Genomic DNA, 23401 nt, shown 5'->3' with positions numbered 1-23401 from the left:
TAATTAACACATTATTTCAGGTTTGTACAAAAACCAAAGTGTAAAGAGGACATTCGCTATTTTACCAGGGGTTATGTCATGTACTGGACTATTTCTTGATTGGGTTACTTCCCTGAATTGTTTTTACACTTCAGTTTTTGTACAGATTAAACAAGCGAGATCTAACATGTTAATTCAGTTTACTCACTTTATAATAAGTTATAAATAATAGTAGGTCATTACAATTGGGTCAAACAGGGTTCCCCATTTCCTGAAGGAAACCTTGTTGAAGGTTCAGCCTTCAGCATCAGGTCAAATTTCAATGTGTCCATTATTTTGGTTTATGACCAAATACCTACAAAACTATTGGCATTCCCATCAGCCTCCGCTGTACTTTGTGTTTAATGCGAGCAAGGCAGAGAAGGTTTCTCATCTCATAATAAGCCATCAACTCTGCACTTGTCAAATTTAATAAACTTGTTAAAACATTTTTTTTAATGCTGATGCTCTGCAGCTCTTTTCCAGAAGATAGGTGGTCAAACGGTCAATTAGCTAAAATGAGGATTTACACCAGCCAAATTGATTTCTCGCAAACCTGGCAACCCAAAGCCCCCCATATTAATGATGATTACTGATCCGTAAAGCATTAAATTACTTACGATTAGTGTGATAATATTAAAACTTAGGTGAAAACATATGCCTTATTAGAAAGTGCTCTGAATTTGGGTAAATGTAGATGTAAAACAAGGCTTATGAAGTGTAACAGCTTATTTCAAGTCAGACAATGGTGTTTGCCATATAATTTAAAACAGCATCATGTTCATCTTTCATTTGAGGTAGTTGCACTTAGTGATGAACACCTACAGTCTGTACACAGCCATCAGATTATGCCAAAATGAAGATCCTGGTCTTGCCCTGTATAGAGTTTGCGTTCTGTTGCCATTACATCCCAGCTGGGGAATGAAACCTGAGCTTTTCACTTGGATGTGGCTGTGGCCTGCCACAGCACCTCACTCAGAGCTACCCCTGCCCCGGGGAGGCTTTTAAAGAGCTTTGGTGGGCAAGACAACATCTCCTCAAGAGCATTGTAGTTACATTACAGCCTAATTAGACGGTAAAGCTCAAGGCCATGTAACCCACTGCTAGGTTTCACACTTGCAGCCATCCATCTCTGTACAGGCCAGGCAGGCAGGCAGCATGGGGCTGACTAGTGAGGGGGACGCTCACCTGGGAGCTGGGCTATAGTAAATCAAAAATCTCTGTCACAGGGTCACAGATTTTGGGCTCGAGGTTCCATTTTGGCTCCTAGGCTTTGTGCTGCAAATTAATCATTTGGTAAAGAAATGTGTGGCATTGGTGTTTTAGAATCAGGCCTGCAAAACTATGACACCAGATTGAATTTACCAGTTATTTCAGAGTGTGAATGAAAAATTGTATGGTAGGATGCTGAATTTAGATTACAGGTTTAGACCATAAAGAACCAGAAAATACCTAAGAAGATATTTTCACCTAGGGGTGGCAATGACAGTCAGTCAGTTGGTCGGTCCACAACTCTGGTCCAGACTGAAATATCTCAACAGTTATTGGATGGATTTCCATGAAATTTGGTAAAGACATGCATGTTCCACTCAGGATGAATTGTAATCCCTTTGGCAATCACTCTGCTTTCCATCTAGTCCCCTCATAAGGTCAAATTTCAATGTGTCCAATGCTTTGTTTTATGACCAAATACCTGCTAAACTATTGGCATTCCCAGCAGGTGCTGCTGTACTTTGTGTTTACTGCTAATTCGCAAATGTTAACATGCTGGAACGCTAATTTTAAGATTGTAAACATGGTAAACATTATACTTGATAAACATCAGCATGGTAGCATTGTCAGTGTGAGCTTGATGGTATGCTGACATTAGCATTTAGCCGAACAGCCTACCATGCCAGTAGCATGGCTGACTCTTAGTGTTTCTATATGTTCGACTTTAAGGCAAACTTAGACCATAACATTTATTCATACTTGCCTCCTCTGAAAGTCAGGCAAAAAGATATAACAGTAAACATCCATTTAAAAAGGTAAATTGTTGAAACTGGTGCTTTAGTAGGTAAAAAAAATACAGCATTCAATCAGCTTTCATGCCACCTGTCAAACTGATATATGTAGAAAGAAGATGGGGGCAGTCAGTGCATCAGGGTCATGTTTGAAAATGTATGGCCAGGGGGCACCAGAGCTGCAGAGATTAAAGGTGAAAATACACAGAAAAGTGAACCCTTGTTTATGACCCTTGCTCACTCAGAAAAGGAAGCAGCTCAGCCCTCAACAAGTGTTTTAGGCATACTGATTGATTTATTCAGGTTTTGTTCTGATTAAGCATTTAAGGTGTTGCCTACAAAACAGAGAAACGATGCTTGGTGGTTCCTACTGATGAAGGACACCTTTTCCATGTATAGGGTTTTCATATTGTACCATGACTGGTTTGTTAATTTCCTCCAGGTATGAAACCACAAGCACTTAAACATAACTGATCCTGCGTCCTATAGAGAGCCACCTGTCAGGCTCTGTGAGAACTGAGGGCAAGTCCTGCGGATCACACAACATATTCCACTTGAAAACATAGAACCTGTTGCATTGTATCGATGATTTGCGGTCAGCTTTGGAGTGACAGGCAGTTTTCTTTATACTGTCGGAAAATACGCGAGGGCAGATCCCAGGGGGGAAACTGTAACTTGTTATCCCCATTTAAACTGAAATCAGATTGCAGGCCTTTTCAAGCCAGGCTCTTTGTACACTCTCCACGTCTATGAAGCCCTCTGTGTTGTTTAATGGGTTCATGGCCACAGGGCAAGGGTTACAGTTTGTCCTTCCTGCAATTAGCATTCACGGTTAGCTTAGCAGAACTAATGCACCACATCTTTGAGGCTCAAGTTCCCTGTGTGCCTCTGAGTGACTGCGGGCAAGATTTAACTGACTTCTTGTATCCATTTCAACTTGCTTTATTAGATGTTATTGGCAAAATCCCCTGAAGAATACCATTTCAAGCCAACTATTATCAGCCAATTAAGTGTCGGTGTCACATTGAAAAAACAGAGGAGATGGATAAACTTGTGCACACCGTGTGCTGATACATAGCACAGCTCCAAGTTATATAGTTACAAAAATATTAGCACAAGAATGGCCCTCATTTTCACATCACAGATCAATATGGGCCATTTCTGTTCCATTGTCGATCTACTATATTTGTATCTCTCTCTGCCCCATAACAAAAAAATGCTGTCTTTTGTCATTATTTTCTTGTCTGGTTTGCCATGTGACATTTATGTCAAGACACTGTGATCTCATGGCAGTTTTGAGTACACAGGAACATTTACACCAAAGCTATTGTGGTAGCAGTTTTGGGCCGTGGGGATCTCATGCGTCTTAAGTGACACCACTGCTAAAATGAAGCAGCTCCAAGCTCTTTTCTGCTATGAGCTTTCTCTGTGCTGTGTAATATTACATAGTTTATGTGTGAATCCTTGGACGTTTATGTAGGTTGACCACAGTATTGTTTAAGAACTATAGCAAATATGTAGACTGTAATGTGAATGCATATTTTTTTAAATTATACATTTTTAATTAAGTACATACAGTGCAACCAAATACTGTGCAAAATGGCTAAAGGTGAATTAAAACAAAAAACAATAATGTCCAACAGTAAAGACACATCAAAGGAGGATGCCAAATGCCTCTTTAGTTAATAACTTTATTTATAGGGCACTTCTCAAATCCAAGTTACAAATTGCTTTCCAAAATTACATAAAACCAAGAAAATGCATAATGAAACTTGAATAAAATAAATATTGAATAAAGTATGAATGCAGTAAAAGCACAGAGAGAGAGGTTAAAGCACAACTTAAGAAAACACGAGACTAAAATAATATGTTTTCAAGAGCTAGCTTGCCTGATCTTGTTTGGGAAGCAGATTTTTTAAATAGACATATAGACATCAAGTCTAAATCGGGGTAAAATATACTTCTTCAGCATCCCACAACTAGAGTTCAATGAGAAATGTTATTGTTAGTTAATGTCTATACTTATTATGGATGTGTAAATATAATTTGTGCCTGTGTGTTTAAACTCCAGCCTGTGGCCAAGCAGGGAAAAATCTATGTTATTGAATATATAATACATTTGTCATTTCCTAAGTGCATTCTGTCTGAGTGATCAGTGAGTGCAGCGCATTACAGAGTCAAATCAATGACACAAAAAAAGAGGTGTTTTCATAAACAGCTTTTGATTATTGGACATTATTAACTTTTCTGAATTCAGTGAAGTGAAACAGTGTGTTGTCCCATCGACTCAAATGCAGATTAAGCAAACTAATGTGAATACAGAGATCAATGCATTCATCTGACAATGTTTCTGTGCGTAGAACGGCAATGCATTGAGAAGTCTGGCTCTAACTCATCATCGTCCACACATTATATTATTATTGATGGCTCTTGCCTTGGGCTAGTCCATTTGTTTTTCAGATTTGCGACAGAATGCTGGATGGAGGTTTATTCTGCAACCGTGCCAGCAGCGTCACACACAGCTCTCTCATATTTCTCTATTGATTATCATATGTCCCAATAATCTGGCGCCTGACACATTTGACAACATTATGTGGAACAGGTCAGAGGACAGCGCTAATGAAACTGAATGATGGATGTTGTTATCCGCAGCATTAACCTTGCTGAGAGTTGTCACAGAGAGCAGATTTACCTACACAGTAGCTGTGACCCTGCAGAGCCTGCTGGGGTTGCCATAAAAATAAAGAGCTGAGCATTCATTGAGGTGGTCCGGAGGCATGTTCGGGAAAAAATACAATAAAACATCACACAGTGTTGCAGCCTAGCAAGCATATGCAGGTCAAAACATGTCTAGGTTGGCTAAATTTAATTAAAAATTAGTTTTTTGGTTGTCTAGGTTACATTTAATTATTGTTATTTAACAGTATTTAAATTACCATGTTTCATTGTGTTGAAACAACAGTTTATCTAAATGCCCAAAGACTTCCAATTTTCAGCAGGTTTTAACTTTCAGAGGTCTTTTGACCAAAACCATGCTTAGTGAGAGGGTGCTTGTAGAAAAATTGTTTGTGGGATGAAAAGAGCATCAGGGCTGCTTGTAGCAAGAACAGGTTCTTTATGATTTAAGTTCTATCCCACTACAGACCTATAGGTTTATTTTAGCTTTAGTTAATAGTCAGCAAAATAGATTTTAAGGCACAATGAGAAATTAAACCATACATGAATGTCATCACTACCATTTATCCAAACAAGATAAAAGTGAGCAGATATTTTACATGTCTGGATTTCTGTCAAAGTCTTAGAAAGGAGGTAGAAAATGACATTGTAAAAATCACATTCTGCATGAGCACTGTGAGTGAAGTCACAAGAGAGGTCTGTAACACCAGGCGTGAAGTGAGCTGTATGACTGCCAACGCTCTGCTCCTCTCCACTCCATCCATCCCGCCTGGCTAATGCATCCCTCTCAATAGCTGGGGACAAGGGGAGAAAAGGCTGCTTGTGTGAAGCACAAAAAGCCCCACCGTGGCCACGTTCGCAACAGTAATTGGAAAGGAAGCTTCATTTCATTCACTCCTGTATGTCTTTTGTTGTCCTGTGGGTTTTTACAAGTGTGCTGCTTTTGAGAGTTGTTTCAAAACTGGCTAATTTCTGCAGCCCCCTGTCTGTTGTTACCCATGTGCCCATTTATTTTATTTTTTATGAATACACAATTGAAAGACTTTCTTTTTTTTTGTTGGACACTGAAGTGTATTAATAACTAAACATTTAATAGAGTCTTGATGGTAGTTTTGAGTACCCTACTTAATTTTGAACATCTGCAAGAGGTGGAAAAACATTTAATCTCTTATGAATCCTACTGCTTTCACACTCTGAAAGCTTTGTTGCTGTTCAGTAAAGTAGCGGTCACCAAATAGAGGTTGGTGGGCATTAGAGGCAGCCTGTCTCTTTTCATCATCACATTGTAGTAGTTGTATAAAAGCCTGCAAAATGTAGCTTGTAGTTATGTTTTCACCACAATTACACTTTATCCTGTTGTAAAATGCATCAGTGCATTTATATTCTCATAAGCACTCTTAACCATCTGATACATGAGCTTTGTATGAATACTGCTGGTAAGAAAGGTCTTTTTCAGGTATAATCTAGTTACTGTATGTATTTTTTCATGGATCCTGAATTTATGTAAGTATTTACATATTCACAGTTTATATGGCTGTAACAATGTTGTATTGCCAGTGATTCACAACCTTTTTGCTTGTGACCCCTTAGTATAAAGCCATGTCTACTTGACCCCTTGTCACAGGTTGCATATCTATGAGTTGTGACTTGTGAGCTCAAAGAATTATTTTCCCTTCTCCGTGAAAAACGAGGCCTGAATGGGTTAAACTGTAAGTTTAGGAAGTATTTAGGAAGAAAAAATGGAAAAAGCAGAGTCCTAACCTCAGGTTGGGAATCACTGGTGTATGGTCTCATAGTTGTAGAGAATGTCAACAGTTATTATTGGGACTATTTCTTTAGTATAAAATAGTTTGAGTGAAAACTGTTGACAGCAGGGTCTTTGGATTATCCAGAATAACACTTCTGGAAAGATAATAGCTGTTGAGTTTTTAGCCACGCTAGCAGCATGGCTGTATGGACGGCAATGTCGGTCTGTCTACCACTTTGATCCAGACTGAAATATCTCAATGACTATTGGATGGAATGCCATGACAGTTGGTACAAACATTCATGGTGTGCAGACGATGTATCCTAATGCCTTTGGTGATCCCCTGACTTTTCCTTTAGTGTCACCATGAGATTGATATTTGTGGTTTGTAAGTGAGATGTCTTGACATCTATGGAATGGACTGCTATGCTACATTTATGGGGACATTCACGTCTCCCTCAGGAATCAGGATGGATGAATTGTAAAATTCTGACTTGGACAATACAGTCCCATCAATCTCAGCAGCTACTTTGTGTTAGTGCTAATTAGCAAATGTTAGCATGCTAATGTACTAAACTAAAATGTTGAGAACGGTAAACATTGTTCCTGCTAAACATCAGCATGTTAGCATTGTCATTGTGACCATGTTAGCATACTGATGTTTAGCATTTAGCTTGCACCACTGTGTCTAAATACAGCAGAGCCACTAGCATGGCTGCAGACTTTTTGTCTTGTTTCACTGTATTTTATGCTGTGAAAAAATTCTTTTGACCTCCATTGTATTGGGGTTAAGGAAAAATCTCAGAGGTGGATATCTCAAAATCCAAGGCAAATAAAACCAAAGCTATCTGCATGGCTAGATACCAGGGTTCAGTGCGTAAATTAGCTTTTTTTATGTGGGCGAACTGATCTTGCTGCAATAATGGTGAAAAAGTTCTATTTAGGAGAAATAGTATTATAATAAAACAGGGATTTGAAGCACAGATAGCTGCAGTGATTACAGGTAGATAAGAGATGCAAAGTGATGTCCAGAATTGTTAACTGCTGAATACTAAAGCACTGACTTTTTCAATGCATTTTGGTGTTCACAATGTGTTTATGTAGGGGTGCAATCAGAGCCAAGAGTCATTGCTAACCATTCCCCACTTAGAATAAACACAGCTTTTCCTGTGGGGTTAGACTCTCAACACAATCTCATCTCTAGGGCCCTTTACAGACGAAACAGGCTTGCATCTCAGAAAATATTACAGTTGAAAAGAGCGTATTGACCTCCACTGTATCACAACCTTTGAGCTAGTCAAGCTGAAGCAGTAAAATCACAGAAACTGGAGGTTCACATTATGGTCAAACTGTTTGTTGAGTTTGTTCAATGCTAGAATTTGGCTGTCAAACTGCATCTGCATTCAAGCAGGTGAAAGGAAAAACAGTTATGTCCTTGAGTACTGACCCAAATGAATACAGCACTGTGGTGCAGGATTTTCAAATAAATGGCTGTGGCTGAGACAGCGGCTCGTTCCTTCGCATGTCACTCGAGAGGGATCTGTCCTTCATGTCCAGGCTGCTCTACAGTTCCATGTCATGTACAAAGGAAAGGTCAAACCTGTCACCTGACCTGACAACCCTGGGGAAGTGCCAAATGGCCAGAGGTCAAAGTTGGACACATGGTCTTACTCCTGGGTGAAGACTTTTAGTTCTTCACTTCCTCGACAAACTGGCTCACCAATTCTTTCTATATGTCGAAACATGCAACTTGCAGATGGCCTGGAACACCCATCTGTAGATAACATGACGTACATGTTTACTGCAAAGGAAAACATATTTACAGCTGATTCTATTGTGCTATAGATTCACCTAAACTCGACATCCGGGAGGATTTCCATTTTAACAGAACCCTCATTGATTCAGTTTCCAGAGGAATTGCAGCCTGGATCAGTTTACCTTGTTACCTTGTCACACTATGTTCTGGTCTGATCTCCATGTCCATTTCCGCTCAGCTTCCCCTCCCTCTCGCCTCCACGCTGCCCAACAGAGCTTGCATTGTCCCTGTGGCCAGTCATCCATTCCTAATATCCAGTCTTTTACTGCGCTGGAGGAGTGCTGCATGCTTTCAAAGGGCAGAGTGAGCTGTTGATGGATGCCCTCCATCTCCCAAACCAAGCTTTGAAGAAACCTTGTGGCCCAGTAGTGACAAATGATTTTAAATATTATAGATAATTTGCACGAAGCAGATCTGGAGGACAGGTGAAAGAAACTCTGGTGAGGCCACCTCATTCCAAAACTGTGTAAATCATTATGGGAGGCGTTAAATCATCAAATCTTTTTATTATGAGACCAGATAGTACAAATACATGTAAACATAAAAACACTTGATGATACCATGAATAGAAAAACACACCAATGAATAAAACAACCATGCTTAAATTAGTCAACTGAAGAGTATGGTTAACAATCGTGCTTCTTAAGTTGGCTTGATGCTGAAAGTGCTTTTAGTTTTTAAAAAAATGAAGAAAACATTGATTGTTAGGTATAATGAATTTACAGTAAAACCTGCACCACTTATCAGAATTACATATAGTAATTTCCTTAAAGTCCTTCTCATCCCAGATCGTCTGATATTGTCAATATTGTTTGTCAAGTGTTGTGGAGAAAACAGTTCCTGAGGACACTCTTTAGTGCTTAAGTATAAATATGCAAAGACAATAAATTCATCAAAACACATTCAAGCAATGTTAACCAAGATCTGAAAACAACCAGAGTCTAAAAAATGTGCACCTACAAATGCAAACAACACAGTGCTGTTTGTACAACTACCAATGATCTGTCCCTCAGGTAAAACAGTAAACAGACATTTGAAAAAGTGAGGAGCTTGAGTACAGTGTAATGATGTTTCAGGTAGAGAGATGCCATGCAAAGAGATACCATCAACACAGAGAGCTCCTTCTATTGCATTAGCTAAAGGCACTGATATCTTGATGGAAATAACTTCATTTTGGCCACGACCAGGCACAGTAAATACAATTGCTAGCTGTTAGCGCAGCTGACTAAGCCTGGTAACTGATGGAAAGTGACTCAGACACAGTTATGAATGGTGCTGGCGGCTGCGCCTGTGCGCTCTTGAATATGTTATCATCTCCTCTGTGTGGTGGAGCATATTAATAAAGCACCTTACAGTTACACCATCTAAACAGACCGTAAATCACCGCCCATTAAACCCATAGAGGCAGTAACACGCTTGGCCCTCGTTGTACTAGAGGCAACCAGTTTTTAACCGCCACAATTAACACATTAAACACTTCAATCTTGAACTGATGTGACACAATCAGCTAACATAATGATTAATTAATGGCTAGTGTAAAGTGTGGGCCAGCCCTAGAAATTCAAAACAAGAGAAAGTTAATCAGGCTAATTGTCTGAAACCATCTTCATTAACATAATATTGCCACTGAGGATCGGAGAATCAAGGAAATTTGCAAATAGGGCATTTTTTCTTTTCTTTCTTTCTTTTTTTTTTATAACAAATGTTCACTTAAAGACATTCAGAACCTGTGTTGTTAGCATAATATAACAAAATGCAAACACTGCATAGTAAAAGGCACTCAATAAAAATGTGATTAGGTTTGAGCTAAATTAAGAGTTTGTTTTTTTGCATCTGCATACTTGTGATTAAGAATGCTTCCTCTCTCGGCAGCGCCATTTTGTGATGGCTATCCTCTTTATTGACTGTCACATGCTGAGTGTGATGCTGTGAATGGTGTTTGCTGGGATTTTGGCATCTGCTTCCTCCCCGCTGATCCTGAAGATGACAAAGGTGTTGGAGGGGATGGTGGTGGTGGCATTCAGGGATTTGCCCAGCCAGCCGTGAGAGCCACGCTTGTACATTTTAACGGTTACCTGCAGAGTGAGAGAAGTAAACACAAATATAGATAATTAAGGTTATAAAGTGAGAGTGTGGCTAAACGTGGTTAAAAAACAAGGTGCTGTTCTTGGATATTCAGGGCTTTTGCTGGGGTCATGACCCTGACTGAGACCTCCTGACCTCTGGCTAGAGCTAAGCAGACACTTATGACTTTCACTTTTGACCTCTGCATGTACAAGCTGTTACTTAGTCTGTGCACTTGTAGACTGAAGAACCAGTAAAAACCTCCTGAAGATGGACTGGGTTTAATAATGGGTAAAATATAGATTTTTGTCAAACGAGGTCTATTTTGACCCACAAAGTATAGACTTGATTATTTGATATGGGATGAATTTGGCTGAAAAGTAAACATTTTAAACACATCTTGGTTAGATTTTACCATTGATTCAACAGCATTTAATTGACTAAAATTCAGTTTGTAGCAGGTAACTTCACCGTGAAATGTAGCCCTTGAAATTAAGTAGAAATAACAGTTATATGTAACCTAGGCGTCTAAAAAAAACATTCACTTTTTAACCAAATTTAACCTGGTTTTAACCTAGATAAAGGTTAAAAATAATAGTTAAGCATCTTTTTACCTGCAAATGACCAAATCTATGCTTTAGGGCATTTTCATTACCAGTTAATCTGCCAATTATTTTCTCAATTAATGGATTAGTTGTTTAGTCCATTAACTGTCAAAAATAGCAATTTCTAAGAGCCCAAAATTGCTTGTTTCGTCCGACCAACAGTCCAGAAGCCAAAGATATTCAACTGACATTTTTGCAAAAAAAATGTACTCAAACAATTAGCAAAACAGATGCTGATTAATTTTCTGTTGATCAAATAATCATTTAATCACACATTTTTTCAGCTATACCATGCTTATGGGGGTTCATTCCAGTTTAAATATGGTGAAACAAATCAGTTCTCCTCTTATTGGAAGATAATACTTGCGAGAAGATCTTCTTAGGAACCAATTAGTCATCTACTGAAATGGCCTTCAAAAAAACCCAAAAAAACCCCATCAAATTTTCTTAACGACGCTAAAATATTGTGCAACTCTTTTGGAACGGTGATACAAACGAAAGTCTGAAACAGAATAAATATTAAATTAACCTTGTTTTCACTGTGAGCTTTTTTTTAATTCCCCTCCACATCTTGAATGGAGTCATACCTCTCTTGATTTTATGTAGGTTGTAGGGCATAATACGCTTTAACACTACATCAAAACTGCCTGTTATGTTTGAGCCTGACAATGGAAGCCTTAACTAGATTTAGACATGCAGGTAATTGAACCACATCCATTTCAAAAAGAATGCCTGGCTGCATCTCTTGTTTGGCTGCATTTACAGGGCATAACAGAATATTACAGTGCCTTTTCACAGTTTCATTTTCTTTCACTTTAGCATTAGGCAATTTTTCAATTATTATTTTTTTCCATGTTCTTTCATCCCCGGCTCTCCATAATGTCTGGGCCTTTTAGTTAATGGTAGCGACAGTCAGAGCCCAGTATATCGGCCCTTGTCCATTTTGCAGGTCATTGTGGAAGCCCAATAGGCCTTTTATTACGCCGACATCAAAAGGCAGATAAGCATTATAGGTGGGGAAAATACCCTGCACTAGATATGTTCCCTCTTTCCTTTGTCTGCTATTGAAAGTGATCATTTTAATAGTGAAGAGGTTGGTGAGCTGTGGGGCTGATGGGAAGTGCAACAACCCTGACAGCCTACGAATATGAGCAAGTCGATAACACAACACGAGCGCACAGCACACCCTCAACACCTGCACGCTCTTGCTGCTAACCTAATTATCTGCAACAAAGGCCACTGCGATTTCAGACACACATCTTTCCTCCATTTACTTACTTATTATTGTACATTAAAACAGGGAGAAAGAGAGAAAAAAAAACAGAACAATTGTGTCTTATATTGCAGCCTTGGCCGAATGCCACGTGGCTTGTATTACAATAGCATCAGACACTTCAGAACGAGTGAGTGTCTATTAATTTGGGATGCATGAAAAAATAGCTTCATGACAGCTGGTGGCAGAGAGGCACATAAACCAACACAAAGACATCAGAGAAGAATTATTCTAACAAATCATAGCCAAACATAATAGTTGGTAATCAGCAATTAGCTAATTTAATGCAACTAAAGTCGAGTACTTCCATCTTTGTGGCGCTGCAGAGGCACAGACACAATGCTGGTTCTGCATCATTTTCAAACCCAGACAGAAGTAGAAAAACTATTCACTTCATATAGCAAGAGCAGCATGAGAGGCTATGAAACACACACATATTGCCTATGTGCATCCAAAGAGCATTTACCTTCAACAAGGCTGCACAATCTTCTATTTTTAATAACAGAAAATGTTCAGAAATCTGCATCTAGATCCAGATCTGCATTGAAATATGCATAGTAACAGACACTCATGCTGACTGGCTGATGGCAGGCCATGGTTTCTCTTGAGAATACCTAAATACTGTTTTTGAAAGAGGATAATTCTTGCAAATGTAATTTAAATGTATCATATTTCTGTAGCATCATATAAAAAGGCCCAATGCAATCAATTCGAGTATGAGCATATAACATCTAATGTGGTTGCAATTGCACCATGCGCTCAGTAGTTTATGGGTTACAGTTTGCACAAATGCATAAACTGCAATAATTTCTAGTCATAACTGCCTAAAACAATCTGGAAACTAGTTATTGGAAAATGGTATGGAATCTGGAAAAAAAAATTCTTTTGAAGGCTTTTCCAAAAAATATTATTGGGAATGCACCAATGAAACTTGTAGGAGGGAGGGACTGACAATTCAAGATGGCAGAGAATTTTTTAGGCTAAAATGGACGTATCTTATACCAACAGATTCACCCTGAAACAAAAAATACAGTAAAAACTAAATTTACTTCTATGCCTCACAGTTAAGGAGTTTGAATTAAAACATAAAATGCTTCATGTTGCAAACAGGCTTGAAAACATAGCCTTCTTGATGGAGATAAAAATAAAACAGTCAACCTTTACCAAGCAGAAAAGCTACAGAGAAATACTGCATTATTTGAAATCAAAGCACCACAAGAAGTCTGATTAAGTGCTACAATGACTGTGTTTTGCCATACAGGAAGGAAGTATGCTGCCATCTTTGACATAAACTCAAAGAGGGGAGTTCTGTGTGGTCTAGACAACCTGCCTGCCAGGTGTTATTCAACAGAGGTGGTGTGTCAGGTACAGGAACTGTCACTGCATGTTACCCTCTCAGCCACTTGAGGCAAGTGTCTGAGGGTAAAGGCGATACTGTATCTAAATTACAATAGAGGAACAAAGTGTAAAGGAGCTGCTGACATAAAAAAAAAAACAATGTCATTCAAAGTGCAATCTGCATCTTTTGTGTATTTTATTTCTTTATATTTTATCATTCACTGTGGTATTTTATTTCTCTTGTTGTGAAGCACTTTGTACTTTGTTTTGATAAGTGCTCTATAAATAAAGTTTTATTATTATTATCTTACACTTAAGATGAAATACAGCATGTCACAGCTACACAACATTCAACAAGCCAAGATGAACAGATCAATAGTTATCTCACTTTTGACTGTGAATTGTCCACAAGTGAACGAGAATCATTACCATTTCAAGCACAGACAGGCCTGAATGTGTGTTTATAACACTTCATGGTGAGGATAGGACCCTTGGGGCTAAGGTTGGGTGTCACACAAAGGGCTAAGAGCTCACCTAACGGTGTCTACCCCTGAACAGCCTCTCACTTTCTGTGTTGGGGGAGTGGTGTGAATGACATCACTCCTCACATTTCAACGAGACAAACTTCTTATTTACCTACTGCTAATAGTCATAAATCCTGCCTCTGGTTCACTGTTCACCTTTTACCCTCTTAAACTCAAGACAACGGCTCATTCTCCATCCAACAAAGAAACATCTACATACAAATGGCTAAGAGCGATCTCACTGGTTTCCTTATCTTCTACCTGTAGAGATGTTTAAGGCACAAATTCTCAGCCAGTTTGGTGTAATGGTGATTCAGAAATCCCATATTACTTCTTCTAATTAGAAAATAAAACTAATAAACCTGCATTGTGGACTTTGCATTGTGATTACACACTGTACATCATCCAACTGTTCAAGTAAAATTTGATCATTTGTGATTAAAGGTCTGACAGCTCTGACAAATGTGAATAATGTGAGGAACTGTGTAACTGGGTAGGGACGTGTCACCACTTGCATGTATTGCCATTCACAAAGTTCAGATTCTTCTGATAAAGTCAAAGAATCCAAGTGGGGTATCAGTCAGCAGGGACTGTTACCTGGAGCCATGGGTGCAGTGTTTCAGGTGAACTCTGAGTGAGCGTAACGCCACACCAGCTTCAGACGACGGGCTCTTTGTTCCACGCCGTGTCTCACCAGACACATATGGGGGGGGGGACACTGAGTAACACACCTCTGGCGCACCAAACATCTTTGTCGACGAGCCAAATGTGATGGAATCGGACCAAAAGTGGTATACTGTCATTTCAGCTGGATTTAACAAGGCAATTAGGTAAACACTGTGTGGTTTGGCTCACTGGGTGAATAAATTAACAGCCTGCTGAGAGGTGTCAATCGCTGGATTATCAGCAAATCCGATGAATTTATATCCTTCGAATTGACGATGCAAATCAAGACAGATTATAGTTTTTCTTTTTCGGTTCAATATGATTAGATTTGGAAACCACAGATGTGTATATTTATTAAACAAATATGCAATAATGTGAAACTGTCCTAATTCTCCAACAATGTGAAAACAGACACAATTATGTTTTTAACATTATTCTTAAATAATAGGCAAAAAGTAAGGTTTCAGTTTTTTCACTAAATATTAGGATATGATTCCAAACAATGAAAGTGTTTTCCATTAAATAGGGTTGTCAAACTGAAAAACTGCTTTTTAACAGATCTTAAAATTCAGTATCTTTTATAGGGAATAAAACATAAATCAACTTTTAACCACCAACTGTGCCAAACTGTGGGCACTAGCACCATGTAGAACTTTCACAGACTGCTAGTACTATGTAAAGTTACATGAATATGAACATGTGAAGTATGTATCAATAGATTAGACAGTGTGGTCATTTTCAAAAACAACACCCTGTCATAACGTAATCCAGGTACAACGCACGGCAGACTATACGTCTGCCTGAAACCTAAAAAATATGGTGTCTTCTAAGCTGTCTGGCCAACACAGCAGTAAATCACCACAAAGGTGTTTTAATTTAGACGAACTACTCCCAAAAAGAGGGTGCAAAAGGTTAAACAATATCCCCAACTGTTTGACATGTGTTTACTTATCCAAGCACACATTTCACTCAGCAATAGTAATGATTGTTGTGAAAGTAGCAGTAGCAGTCATAGCAGTGGTGACATTAGCAGTGGTAGTCAATATTAATATTTTGACAGTGGCAGCAGTATTTCATATAGATTATTGCTGAAACCAGAGCAATTTGGTTTAATTTAATTATTTTAGCAGATCAATGCATTGAATTTGCATAATTTATAGCTGATACATTTTTTTCAATGAACTGATTCCTAGTTCCTAGAGCCCAAGGTGACATCTTCAAATTACTTGTTTTGACCGACCAAGAGTTCAAAACCTACAGGTATTCAGTTTAAAATGATATAAAAGCAGGACATCCTCACATTTGATGGAATCTGGAACCAGTGAATGGCTTGCATTTTTCCTTGATAAAAGACTTTAATGATGAATCAATAATCAAAATTTTTGCTGAATAATTTTCTGTTGACCAACTAATTGACTAATCGTTTCAACACAAGAGAAGAGCTAATTAATCCACAGAATGGTATCAGTCCATTAACTGCTTGTCTGAAGAATCACTACAATACTTCCTGCATTAAATACTAAAATGTCATCATTGAACTTGCATGTGCTCCAGATGTAGACCATCCATTAAGATGCCTAAACTCTGGTCTGATGACATTACAATCTACGTCAGTAACTACATTTGTCTAAAGTCATGAACGCAAAAGATGGCTGGTTAAGTTCTGAATAGCTGCGTCTCTGCTTCCAACCAACCTGCCTCAGCTAACAGGAAGCCATTAGACTCTCAGCAATAACCATTTACATCCATTCACCCAGCTCTGACTTTATTTCCATCCACATAAGTGCATTTTCTGCAAGAGGTTAAAATATGAATCCCCCTCCTTTTTCTCCTCAATGAGTCTGGTTGTCTGGCTGACTTGAGAGGGCACAATCTATGACTGATTTAATTTGCTCTTTACGAACATCTCTAACAGCATTACCCCCAGAGCATACACTGACTGCCCCCATCTGACTCCATTAACTCCCAAATCAGGTTTAAAGACCATATTGATGCCGTCCGTTATTAAGGGTGATTATCAAAACAACAGACAATGGGCCAAAGTGTCTGTTAACTAGTTTATCCATAATTTCACATAACTGTAACAGATGGCAGGGCTGTCAATTATATACTGTATCTGCTGAGCACAGTGGCCACACACTGTCTGGATATGCAGCATATTAGCCTTCACATTAAAAGAACGATAGTCTGCTCACAGGTGGCCAGAGGAAATGGACCGAGCACACAAAATAAACTATGATATTTAATGTCAAACACAGACATGCATCAATTTGAACAGTGAGAAGTTGCCAATTACCAGCTGGTGTTTTTTAGCAGTCACTGAGGGTCTTTCTGTATATTAATAATAAAAAGAGAGTAAAAAAGTAACAGATAAAAAATTCTAATGTTGCTGTTCAGTCCACTTCACCACCTTTATTCTCCTCAATTAATGAGAATGGCTTTTGAAACTGTAATTAAGTGTCTCTGCTCCACTCGGCCACTTCATTATTCATGAATCCCTATTGATCATATCGTACAACCTATACTATGGGGACCACTGTAATATCCTGAATCCCAAAAACAAATAGCTGAGCTTACCGAGATAAAATTAACATCTTGGCCAGTGACCAAAGAACAGTTTCTGTTAGATACTAAATCCAGGATTTGATGCCAAATTTGATGACGTCAGAGAATCATTAATAGGAAAAATCTTGTATGAAGCCTATATGGTCTTATGATGAAATATGCCATTGCAAAAGCCTAGGCAATAATTAAATATTATCATTTTTCACTGGAGCTGTATTGCTAAGATATGATCATATCATTACGGCTGCAACTAACAATTATTTTCATTACCGATTAATCTGCCCGTTATTTTTTTCATCATTTTGTCTATAAAATGTCAGAAAATAGTGAAAAATGCTGATCAGTTTCCCAGAGCCCAAAGTGACGTCATCAAATTGCTTCCGACTATCAGTCGAAAACTCAAAGATATTCAGTTTACTATCATACGCAAAAAAGAAAAGCATCTAATCTTCATGTTTGACAAGCTGGAACCACAGAATGTTTGGCATTTTTGCTTGAAAAATTATGAAAAGCCGATAAATCAAACATCAAAATTGTTTCCGATTAATTTTCTGTCAATCGACTAATCATCGAATCGTTTCTGCTCTACATATAATGTTTTTTTTTAATGATTTTCAAAATGAATTATTCCAAACAAAAAGTAATAAAAAACAGAATTAAATTAGATATTAAAGTTATTTTTTTTACACATTTGATCCGTTTCATCTGATGTAAAGCATCACAACTGAACACAGTTCATTGCATATATATCAATTTGATTACTTTACATGTGATTTTTTCATATAATTGCGATATCTTGATATACAATATATTGATGTAAAAATATTCTGACCAAATATCATGATATGAGCTAGGACTTTCTTTTGTGAATTTTTTGACTGTTGATATAATGCATGCAGTATACAATACAACAGTATAAACATACAATATTTATGGGTATCACAGATAGTATTACCTACTGTGTGTCTTGCACAACCACAGCTCATTTCACATTCAAAGAAATTATTTTGTAATGAATATTAATGGCTTGGAGCTTTATTTTAAACATGTATTCAAATTTACCGAAACTCCATCTCCACCTGTGTTAAGTAGGAATGTGTAAAACATGAACTCTGCCGGTTGATGTTTAACTAAATTAACAAAAGAGCGCTTGAAGAGCCCTTTAAAATGACTGGTATTGCATGCTGGGTGATGAATTTGGAGGAAACACATTGAGTCATCTTCAAATTGACAGATGCAGAATCTCTCCACGGGACTCTTCACAGTGGCTTAGTGCTCAGGTGAAAAAATAGATTTTACCAAGTTTAATCACACGCTATTACAAGGCAGCTTTTATCATTGCCTTCCACTGTATAAGTACTGGTGTCTTCACTAGTTCATTACAGACAATTCTGCAGCACTCTTCTCATGTGTAATTGCATGGTTAGCTTTCCTCTGCAGCTTCCTACACACACTCTGGTGCAAATTATTTCCAATTCCAGTTTCTTTTCGAGAGCGATGCTGCAATTACAGAAATCTGAACATACTGGTAATTTCCCCACAATTTCCATTTTTGTTAAAAATGCTGTGCAACTAACAAATCTTTCTTTCTGGGAAATTCTTCAGAAAACTTTTCTTTGAAACTTTTCTTTAGTGCAGAAATCATCATTCCACCAAGTTAAGTTGGGTACTTGATGAACCTGATGAACACTAAACTCTACAGAACTGACAATCTGATAAATTGCACTTTTGGTGAAACAACTTTAAAGTATCCTCTTCTTAGTTCGTGTCTGGTAACTGAAAATACAGGTTAGTAGTACACAGGCTTTCAGAGAAATTACAGGCATCGCCATGTTCATATAGAATTTTTTGTTTAGCAAATACATTTTTTAGCATACACAGGATTCTCTCATATTTGCAAATGATTATAAATGATTTATTATCAATAGTAATGGGTACTGCATATATTTTCTTTAAAAATTGTTTTTTTTTTCTCTACATAAAGAGAGACCAAAAAGCCACAGTGGCTGCCAATATCTATTTAGGCAGCAGAATTTGCAGTCTTTGTAAATGGCCAGCTCCTGGCCTTTTGTGTGCCTCCATTCATTATCACCACAAAGCGGTTGATGTCTCCCCTCTCTGCCTTTTTCTGTGCAAAGCACCAGGCACACCAGTCTGTCCATTACAGACCTGTGACACGTGCAGCCTGGGAGATGGCCAAACAGAGAGGAATGTCAGCGTGGAGTTAAATTAACAAGCTACACCTGTGTGGAATCTGTAGCCAGTCAGAGAGACGAGATGTATCTCGGGTAACCGAGGTTTGATTATTTGTTAGCTGAGATGTTGTCGGTGAATTTGCAGCTTTTTGCCTGGTAGCTTTGCTTCTATTAATCAGCTGACAGGGTGGTGTAGTCAAGTTACGGTCGAAAGAACTCAATTGTTGTTTCTCAGCTATGCAATTAGTAGACACTCTATATGCTGACCGTGAGTAAGGAGACTTTTCTTTTTCTTTTTTTTTTAAACACAGGGGCTCCATTTCTGCTCCTCCTGAATAAACCTCATTATATAAACTGGTACAAAGACCTCATGAAACAGTCAAATTTCAGAATATGAGATGACATGAAGATGAACAACAGAACTAACCTGCACTTGAAATTATGACATGAATAGATCTTTAGCTCTTTCTCTCTCTCCCTAACACACACGGGCACTAATGCACACACACACACACACACACACACCATAATTACCCCTCAATCCATACAAATTGAATGAAGCCAGAACTGTGGTCTAAGAATATAGACCATAATTAATAAATTACAGCCACTCTACTCGATCATTCTCCACTTTGGGGACATGTAGACATCTCATTCTCTACAGAGTAATAGACTGAGCCCACAGAAAACACACCTAGTGCTTCCACAGTGGCTTTCTAGATGCATCTGGTGCCACTTCTTACAACCAAACAGATGCCTGAGTGAGACTGTGGGTCATATTGCAGATCTTCTATCCTGTGTGTTTACAAGTAACAAATCAAAAGGATGCATTATTTCTGGGCTCTGAAAATACGCCTGGGGGAGCTATCAAGTTTCCTTGCCACCCCCCAAACTTCCCCTCGCAGCTGCTGCACGCGAGCAAAGATCTTTTATTTCTAAAGACAGAGTGGGTGACACTCATCATGGAGTCCAAAGAAGCAAAATCAATGTTTTACTTAAGTTTATTGTACAAATCCAATGGCAAAATATATTTTCCTGGTGGTTTTTTGAACATAGTAAGTGGATAAAACAGATACCGTAACAGAATATTTACCATATATTCTCCAAGTCACTTTCTAAATTTCCAAGTCAAATTTCTTTTTGAAATTTGGGAGGGTGTGTGTGTGTTCACTTCACACTGCCTCCATTTAGAAATATTTCTTTGAAAATAATATATTTTGTTGTCGCCGTGTGTGTCCCCTTGGGCTAGAAAAGGGCCCACTGGAGACTGTCTAATGATTGTTGGGTCATGTATCAAATACACAGCAGCTGGAGGCGAGAGGGGAGAGTACATACAGTCTGGATGTTGGGGGGTGGGCAAACTAAAGCCTGAGTGGAGTCTGTAAGGAAAGCCCAGAGTGTTTGGGTGCTGAGGGTGGGTGTGAAATCTGTAATGGATGCTGACCAGGGGTCATACCCACTGGACCTTAAGAGCTCTGACCTTTGTCTGTCTAACATTCATTCAACAAATTTCTCTAACAAGCAGCACTGAAGCACCGTCAAACAAGTAAAAATAATTCAATGTTCATTTTGTGTATGTCATAATCACTAGGATTCAACTCCAGTACAACCTTTACATTCATTGCCACAGTGACAGTAAAATTCCCTTTCATGCCACCTGGAGAGACAATATGTAACTAATTAGCTAAATCCATTAATTACCTTGGAATAAAATAAACAACAATAATCCAAAACAACATAAACTCAAATGATGGTTTTTAGACTGTGTAAATGCCTTGATTCAATCAAGTGAGCTAATGAGTACCTTGCAGGCAGGCAGAATGACTTACCTCAATAAAAAACTGAAGAGTTAAGGCATTAATTAACATAAGGAGTGTTCATGGAAATGATCTGAGGGAGCACACTAGAGTCCTGGTAGCCAAACAGGTTTAAAAAAAGCTCTGTTCTGCCTTTTCTAGATTGTGAAATAAAAAATGGGAAACAGACCACTATAAGTCTAATTGCTTTACTTCTAATTACAGAAAATCTGTAATTAGTTGGACTTAGCTTGATAAATATAAATTATCTCTCTGTGGTGCGGTGAAAAAACAGTAAAACCTGAAATTGAATGGCTCTTGACAAAAATGTAATTGTGATCACTTAATCTGATGTGTATACAGTAATATCCTGACATTTTTTAATTTAACATGGCCCTAATTGTTTTCAAATAACTCTAAAATTGCTGCAATTCTCTGCAGTCTTCAGCCTAACTCTTTATTTTTCTAGTTCTCAGAACAAGAGGGGAATGACTGAAAACTGAGTGAGACAACCATAAAGTACTACTGCCACCTGCTGGTCGGCTGGTTCATTCAACCCTCATTTACAGACAGTACCTCTGGTCCTGGTAGCTCATCAGGGCCAGTGCAATGGACTGACCTGAGGAGCGTGTCCCAGCAGGGCCCACAGCGAATCAGCTGACAGGGTCTTGACTCTGGAAAACTCCAGCATGTCTGTCTCCTGTCGGTTGAGAGCGATGTACTGGCAGTCCTGGTAGTCTCCTTTCAGCTGCTCACCACAGTGCAGCTGCACCACATCCCATGTTCCCACCCTCCTCAGGACCTCCCGCACTGACTCCATCTGCCTGTACGACAGATGACCTGTAGGACAAAAAAACATAAAAATAAAAATAACAAGTTGACCTGGTAGCATTCCTGTCAGAAGCCTCCATTCTATGGTGGAATTCATTACGCTGTAAAAACATGTCAAGTCAAGTTGTTGAGTCCTAAAAATCTTATTATCTTAAAACAAGTGAAAAAATCTGCAATGTCAGGAAGATTTTGAGTATTTTTGGTCATTTTTAGAGACTCATGATGACAGGAAATGAGGGGAGAGAGAGATGGGACGACACACAACAAAAGGTTGAGATTCATGGTCAGCGCCTTGTTTCCAAAACTTATCGGCTGTTTCAAAAATCTTTAAATGAGCACCATTATCATGAAACAAGACAGAATAAGGTGGACCACTGCACTAGAATCAAGAAAAACATTGATAATCAAAAATGCTTGAAACAAGTGGATTAGTATTGAAAACAGGTTGAATTAACAAGAATCTAGTATCACTTTTCTTTATACTGATGAAGCAGTCTGTTTCATTGTCTATTGTTGAAACAAGCTGATTTGGAAACAGGCTGAAACAAATGGTCTGCACTAGCAAATTTTTTAGGATTTTAGGATTCTAATAGACAGAAATAACATGCTATGATGGAGATTTTTGCCGCATATTAGAACATCAACTGAATCCCTCAAGTATTAATGTATATCTTTTAAGGAGCCACTCACCAGAGAGCCAGGAGGGAGTCAGTGCATCTGATATCCAGGCCATGTAGCCCTCCCGGAAAGATCTGAGGAAGCAGTCTATCTGGCTGTGGGAGACCAGCTCCCTCCTCTTCCTCAGCTCCTCATCCAGATCGCAGTCTGGAGAGAGGAAGATAACCCTGGGGAAGAAGAGGCTTTGGCGCACAGACACTCCACTCCTCTTCAAATGGCCACATAAGTTGACTGTCTTGGTCTAGAGGAGTAGGATTTAGGGATGCAAGTAATGATTATTTTAATTTGATTAATCTCTCAATTAGTTTTGGATTAATCATTTAGTCTATAAAATGTCAGGAAACAATGAAAATGGCCATTACTAAGGGGTGGGTACCAATCAACACTTTTTTGGTACTGACCAAAATGTGCCTGTAGCATCAAGAATTAAAAACAGTCAAGTACTGACAGCTGGTATTGAATGTCTGGTCAGATTTGTAGTTTACTCTTTCTTTAATCAGACAGTCTCTGATTTGAACAATAATTTTTCTGATTATAGACTGTTTTGATTGTTTTGTTAAATTAAAAGCCAGTTTTGTAGAACAAACATGTTTTCTATTCTTTAAA

General features: G+C 38.4%; 1 protein-coding gene across 5 annotated transcripts in view; it reads right to left on the bottom strand.

The window, feature by feature from the left end:
• Positions 1–8749: 8749 nt before the first annotated feature.
• Positions 8750–23401, bottom strand: part of si:zfos-911d5.4 — a 30972-nt gene continuing 16320 nt past the window's right edge. For 4 of the 5 annotated variants that reach the window (XM_044179016.1, XM_044179015.1, XM_044179014.1 and 1 more), the window contains 3 exons: positions 22808–23036; positions 21906–22126; positions 8750–10335 (listed from right to left, as the gene is read on the bottom strand). In XM_044179016.1, coding sequence (XP_044034951.1) covers positions 10168–10335; positions 21906–22126; positions 22808–23036 — 618 coding nt within the window. In that variant the 3' untranslated portion in view covers positions 8750–10167. Of the gene's footprint in view, positions 10336–21862; positions 22127–22807; positions 23037–23401 lie in introns of all 5 variants that reach the window. The other variant, XM_044179019.1, reaches the window with a different exon arrangement.

The sequence above is a fragment of the Siniperca chuatsi genome, linkage group LG20, assembly GCF_020085105.1.
Source record: "Siniperca chuatsi isolate FFG_IHB_CAS linkage group LG20, ASM2008510v1, whole genome shotgun sequence".
Taxonomy (NCBI): domain Eukaryota; kingdom Metazoa; phylum Chordata; class Actinopteri; order Centrarchiformes; family Sinipercidae; genus Siniperca; species Siniperca chuatsi.
This window is presented reverse-complemented; position numbering and strand designations above follow the sequence as displayed.